The sequence below is a fragment of the Trichechus manatus genome, unplaced genomic scaffold, assembly GCF_000243295.1.
Source record: "Trichechus manatus latirostris isolate Lorelei unplaced genomic scaffold, TriManLat1.0 scaffold00255, whole genome shotgun sequence".
NCBI classification, from domain to species: domain Eukaryota; kingdom Metazoa; phylum Chordata; class Mammalia; order Sirenia; family Trichechidae; genus Trichechus; species Trichechus manatus.
In genome coordinates, this window is record NW_004444191.1 from 1,922,384 (window position 1) to 1,929,551 (window position 7,168).

The window sequence follows — 7,168 nt, forward strand, 5'->3', positions numbered from 1 at the left end:
TAGTATTTTTAGAAAGCTTCCAGGTGATTCTAAAGGGCAGCTGGGGTTGAGACCCGCTAACTCCCATCCATGAGAGTCGCTCCCACATCTCTTCCCAGGACCACAACGGCACTCAGCCTTCACCAGCTGCCCCTTGCTGTGATCCCAGCTCAGGGACTCTCCCCAGCTTAGCATGAGACCTCCTGGAAAAATGACCAGGACCCAAAAGTCTGAGCCTGTGACGGTGGATCTCAGGCCAGTGTGCAGCCACACATTCCCCTGTTGGCCATGGGACAATGCCAGTCCTGCAAGACAACGCCTCCTACCTGCCCTCACACAATGACAGAGCACCCCTCCTGCCAACTGTTCATTAGGGAGGTGGAGGAGGCTCTGAAGGCTCTGTGGTTTATCCACCCCAGCACCCGAGGGAGGGACGCTAGCCCCATCTTCCAGCCTCTGCCCCAGGGCCAAGTCACCGCTTGGTCTCTCCCTCTGACGCCCAGCTCAGCGGGGGGGACGCACTCACCAGGATGGAGACAATCACAGGCCCTCGGATGACCCACCAGATGGACGCGTTGGCATTGATGTCCCAGCACCTAAGGGAGGGAGAGCCAAGCACAGTCAGGGGTGGGGAGCTTGGTTGACCAGGAAGGATGTACTCCCTGAGGTGAGGTATTCCCTGAGGTGGTCCTTGGTGTGGAGGGCCCTCATGGGTGGCCCTGAGCCCTGTGGATGTACTCGGCACCATCACAGCCTGCCCCTTTCCTGCTGCCTGGGAGCGCTGCTGGGAGCTGTGGGTGCAGTCCCTCCCCCATGCAGGGCCTGGTGAGCATCTGGGGGAGCAGACGTATGTAGAACCTGAGAGCTGGAAGACCCCTGGATCCCAAAGCTAGCTCAGAATTCACTGGGGAGCTGGAAGGCAAGCTCAGCTGCCAACAGAGGCCCTGCAGGGGGCGCCAGTGAGCAACATGGCCCAGGATTCGGGACATCAGTCCGGGTACTCGGTGAGCTGGAGAGCGCAGACCTGGCTCGAGGCAGCCCCAACTCTGCCCCAGCTGAGGAAATGAGAAATGTTGATAGAACTTTCATTTTTTCTAGAGAAGTTGAAAATCCAGTTTTTTTAAAGAAAGTAAAATCACTCGATTAAAAAAAAATTACTTTGTACCAATGCAAGTTGGTGGGCTGAATCTGGACGGTAAGACACTTGTACGCCTCATCCGATCTCACTATCCAGGTGAGATGTTTACCCGCACTCTCTCATGTCTCACTTCCTCCCTGGGGCCTTTCAAGCCTTCTGTCCACGTACCTGCTCCCAGGGGGCCTCTCTGGGCTCACCCCGACCCTGAATGCCTCACAACCCCCTTTAGAGAACAAAGCTGAAATCTCTGGTTTGCCCTGTTATCCATCCTTGCCACACCTGGGGTTACTACAATGCTGCTGCTCTGCTCCCCACCCAGCCAGCCGGGACACCCAGGCGCAGGGAGACGGTGTGGAGAGCGTCCCAGGAGGAAGAAGGGGCTGGGCTGGCCCTTTCCAGAGCGTCCTCCGCGGAGCGCCTTCTGTCTGGGGTGCCCCACGTGACCTCACCACAGAGCTGGCAGGCGGGCGAGGAGAGAGGAGGCCTGGCGGGGTACAGGCCTGGAGAAGGTGCTCAGCACAGCCCAGTGCGCCCACACCTGGGGAGTGCTGGGCGTTCTGCAGCCTGGCATCCTAGAAAACTCTCCCCTGGTCCCCAACATGAGAAACAGGCTTTCCCTAGACAGCCCCACGGAAGGGTCTACCCTGTTGGAACAACGGGACCATATCAAAAATACCTCCTTCCTACAGCTTACCCAACGTCTTCCAGAAAGTGCCTGGTGATAGCCCATGAAGTAACAAAGATGGCTGGGGAACCTGAGGATTACAAACAAGGGAGGGGGCAGAGGAACATACATATGAGGAGCAGGACAGTTACCCTCCCCCCCAGACCAGGTACTGACCGGGTACCAATGTTTGGTTTCCATGGAAACTCCTTTTCTATCCTCGGTAAATGGAAAGCTACATTCTTCAAGGGTATCAGGGATGCCCTGGAAACTGAGGCTGGATCGCACTTATCCTGAAGGCCACTTGGGGCTAGGGATCTCATGGAAGGCTAGGTCAGGCCTCAGTGGACCTCTGCAGAGAAGGAGGGAGGGGATGGGAACGCCTGGGCTGGCTTCCGGAGCCTGTGGAGCCAGTTGGTGGGACCCCCTTTTCTAACTGGGCAAGGGGTGGGGTGTCGGTGGCACAAAACCAAGTGAGAAGCATCTATTTGATTCCAATATTGGTTTGAAAAATGCTTGGCTCTTTAACTGGTAACGTAAACAATCACTGTCATATTTAAATAAAAATATATTATGAACTAGGGAATAAAAAGCATACAGGAATTTTAAAGATAAAATACAACCACATTTCCTGACTTCTGGTTAAACATGGCAAATTGACATTTATCTTGACTTCCTCCCAAATCTTTTCTAAAATAACAATAAAGAAATAGAAATGGTCTCAACCCATAAGCACAAAGAATGCGGAAGAGGAAAACAGTGGGTGAGAGAGGTCAACGCATTTTAGTAACGTGGAAGGCTGCCCGCGGGTGGTGACTGGTGGCGCAGAGCAGAGAAAGGCAAAAGGGAAGTGCTGTACAGAGGACGCTGCAGGAGGGTTACCGAATAAGGTGGGGTTGGCGGGAGAGGGTTGTTTGGGAGTCTAGATAAGAAATAGACAACCACCCGGGTGGCCACCGCTACCCTGCCATGGCCAAACAGTCGGCTGTGTAACCCGACTGAACCGAGGCCAGCTGGGGCTTGGGGCCAGCAGAGCACCAATGGGATGCTTGGCCAAACTGCCCAATGCAGTGATGGTCTACACCTGTACTGTCCAACATGGTAGCCACCCTTCACCACCTGTGGCTACTGAGCACTTGAAATGTGGCCGGTGCAAGCAGAGATGGGCTGTAAGTGCAAAGTGCACCCCAGATTTCAGAGACTGTATGAACAAGGTCAACACACAAACTCAGTTGGGTGTCTATACACCAGCAATGAAAAATCCGAAGGGCAAATGGGGAGATGATTCTATTTACGATAATAGCTAAGAGAATAAAATACCTAGAAGTAAATGTAACCAGGGATGTGAAGGATTTATAGAATGAAATTTAAAACACCGCTGAAAGAGATTAAAAAAGACTTAAATATATGGAGAGAAGTGCCATGTTCATGGACTGGAAGCCTTGATATTGTTCAGATGTCAGAACTACCCAAAGTGATCTATAGGTTGAATGTAATTCTGATCAGAATTCCAACAGCCTTCTTTACAGAAATGGAAACCCCAATTCTCAACTCTATGGAATAGCAACTAGGCCCCAAATAACTAAAGCAAGGTTGAAAGAGAAGAACAAAGTAGGAGGACTCACCTTTTCTGGTTTTAAAGCATATTATACAGCTACAGTCATCAAAAGAACCTGGCACTCGTATAATAGACGCATAGACCAATGGAATAGAATTGAGAGTCCGGAAATAAACCCCACACATCTACACTCAACTGATTTTTGACAAGGGTACTAAGTCCATTTGATGGGGAAAGAAAAGTCTCTCCAATAAATGGTGTTGGGAAGACTGAATTTCCACATGCAAAAAAATGAACAGGATCCATGCATCACACCACACACAAAAACAAATTCAAAATGGACTAAGAAACTAAATGTGAAAACTAAAACCATAAGATTCTCAGAAGGAAATGCAGATGCAACGCTGCCGAGCCTAGCTTTTAACGATGGATTATCTAATACAGTAACAAACTCACGAACAACAAAAGACAAACTAAATAAATGGGACCTCATAAACATGCAAAAACTTTTGCTCATCGAAAGACTTTACCAAAAAAGTGAAAAGATAAACTACTGACTGGGAAAATATCTTTGGAAACCATATATCCGGCAAGAATCTAATAACCAAAACATATATAAAACTTGGACAACTTAACAACAAAAAGACAAATAACCCAATCATAAATGGGCAAAGGACCTGAACAGACATTTTCCCAAAGAGGACATTCAAATGGCCGCCAAAGACATGAAAAGATGCTCAGCATCATTAGCCATCAGAGAGATGTAAATCAAAACCACAGTAAGATACCATTTCACTCCCACTAGGACGACTAAGATAAAAAAAACAAAAGTAAAACAGAAAATATCAGTGTTGACAAGGATGTGGTGAACTGGAATCCTTACGCACTGCTGGTAGAAAAGCAAAATGGTACAGCTGTTGTGGAAAACAGTGTGGTGGTTCGTCAGGAAACTAAGAAGAAACTACCACGTGACCCAGCCATGGGGTTTTCAATCACCTCACATGCATGCGAAGGCTGAACAGTGAATGGGGAAGGCTGAGGAAGAATTGACGCCTTTGCATTATGGTGTTGGTGAAGAGTATTGAATATACCATGGACTTCCAGAAGAACCAACAAGTCTGTCTCAGAAGAAGTACAGCCAGAGCGCTAGCTCTTTAGAAGCAAGGATGGGGAGACTTTGTCTCACATACTTTGGACATGTTTTTGGGAGGGATCAGTCCCTGGAGAAGGACATCATGTTTGGTAAAGTAGAGGGTCAGCGATAAAAAAGGAGGACCCTCAACAAGATGGACTGACAGAGGGGCTGCAACAGTGGGCTCAAGCATAACGATTGTGAGGATGGTGCAGGACGAGGCAGTGTTTTGTTCTGTTGTGCATGGAGTCGCTGTGAGTCGGAACCGACTCGACAGCACCTAATAACAACGACAACATATGACCTAGCAATTCCACTCCTAGGTATATACCCAAAAGACCTGAAAGCAGAGACTCAGACAGAGACTTGTACACCAATGTTCACTGCAGCACTATTCACGAGAGCCAAAAGAGGGAAACAACCCAAATGCCCATCGACAGGCGAATGAATCAACAAAATGTGATATATAAACACAATCGAATACTACTCAGCCAGTAAGAGAAATGAAGTCTTGATACATGCTACAATATGGATGGAGCTTGAAGACATTATACTGAGTAAAATTAGCCATCAAAAAGGACAAAGATTGTATGACCTCACTTACGTAAAAAGCCAAGAACAGGCAAATGTGTAGAGATCACAGCTTATTAGTGGTTTCCAGGGGTGGGAGGGAGGGGAAAGTGGGCTTCTGACTTATGGAGCACTGAGTTTTGGTTTACGGTGATGGAAAAATCGCAATATTTAAGGGTAGGGTTGCACAGCAGATTAATGTAATTGCTGTCAATAGGTTGTACATTTGTAAAAAGTTGAATTAGCCAAAGTTGTGTGATAGACATATTTATAATAATGACAAAAAAAAGAGTAGCTGCTGAGGCTGCTTATGTACAACCTTACAGTTCATGGGATTTAGTTCCTTTGTTTGGAGGTTCAGGGTCATGTTCTCATGGAACATTCCAATTAATTGACCTAATAACGTGTTTAGTGCTTCTGTTCAACCTCCTAGTTGGTGGTGTAGTACCTGGGGTCTTAAAAGCTTGCCAGCAACCATCCAAGGCACAACAATTGTTCTCTATTAGCCTGGAGCAACAGAGGAAGAAGGAGAGTCAGGAGTAGGAGGAAGAAATGGGATGGATGGCTAATTGCCTCCATGAACAACTGCCTCCTTTGCCATGAGACCAGAAGAACTGGATGGTGCCCTGCTACCATTACTGAACATTTTGATCAAAGATTCTATAGAATAATCCTGATCAAAAGGGGGAAAATGTAGAACATAATTTCATATTTTCATGGAATCCAGGATTTCTAGAGCCATAGAGGCTGGATGAATCCCCAGAACTACTGTCCTGAGATAATCTTTAAACCTTAAACCAAAAATATTCCCTGAAGTCATCTTAAAACCAAACATCAGGTTAGCTTAACTAGTAAAGAATATCTGCCTTGAGCATTATGCTCTTTTAAGATCTGTCTATATGGGATCAAACTGACAACAGCATCTTGAAATTAGACAGGAACAGCAATTAGATAGGAACCTTAGGGGTCAGTGTGTTTATGTTATTTGGAGAGGAACAGCTCAGAAAAGTTAGTGAGAAAGGTTGCACACCTTGAAGAATATAATCAATGTCACTGAATTGTATATGTAGAAACTTGAATTAGTGTATGTTTTTGCTGTGTATATTCTCAAAAACAATAAAAAATAAATTATTAAAAAAGACTTAGTATGAATAAAAGAACGTAAAATATGTCATTAACAATTTTTATATCGATTATAAGGGGTCCCTAGGGGGTGCAAATGGTTAATGTGCTTGACTGCTAACCAAAAAATTGGCAGTTTGAGTCCACCCAGAGGCACCTCAGAAGAAAGCCCTGTTGATCTACTTCTGAAAACCCAGCCATTAAACACCCTGTGGAGCACAGTTCTGTTCTGACACTGACGGGGTCAACATGAGTCAGAATCTACTTGATGGTAACTGGTGCTGTCCTGGTACTGGTATAGTAATTACATGTTAAAATGGTAACATTTTGGATATATTTGGTTAATTAAAATATAATGATTGAAATTAATTTCACCTGTTTCTTTTTATTGTGCTTCCTGTGGCTATTAGAGAATTTAAGTCACTTACGTGGTTCACATTCTACTTCTACTGGACATGCTCGTGTATACACTGAGCCCCGGCCCCCTAGGCTGCTCAGCTCTCAGACCTCTAGCAGCCAGGTTCATGACATCCCCTTTGCTCCCAGGTGCTCAGGGGCTGCTGGCCTTTGTGGAGAGCCACACAGCCCCACAAGCTCCCACTGGCTGAGGGGCAGGTGCTAATCAGTGAGCTCTGCCAGATGAGGTGGCTTCCCTGATGTTCTGATGGGATACAGGGCCCCTGCATTAAGGATGAATACAAGCCAAAAAGGCAGTGGAGGGCATCCCCGGCAGAAGCACTGCTCACTCAGGGCACCAAGGAGAAACCAATGATGCTAATGGTTGGTACACATGACTGTCCCTGCTAAGTCTGTGAGTCACCCCCAGGAACCTGGCTCTCTGCCTAGAACCCAGTAACTAACTCATATATGTTTATCAAATTAACAGCAGATGGGTGGATAGATGGGTGGATGGATGGGTGGGTGCGTGGGTGGATGGATGGATGGATGGGTGGATGGATGGATGGATGGATGGATGGGTGGGTGGGTGGATGGATGGATGGATGG

The 7,168-nt window shown here is 46.9% G+C and overlaps 1 protein-coding gene across 1 annotated transcript in view; it reads right to left on the reverse strand.

Moving 5' to 3' along the window:
- The window catches only part of SCTR (secretin receptor), a 121,108-nt gene that overhangs the window by 12,822 nt on the left and 101,118 nt on the right, over positions 1-7,168 (reverse strand). The window contains exons 12-13 of the mRNA XM_012559499.1: positions 1,812-1,872; positions 506-575 (exon numbers count right to left, since the gene is read on the reverse strand). Coding sequence (XP_012414953.1) covers positions 506-575; positions 1,812-1,872 — 131 coding nt within the window. The remainder of the gene's footprint in view (positions 1-505; positions 576-1,811; positions 1,873-7,168) is intronic.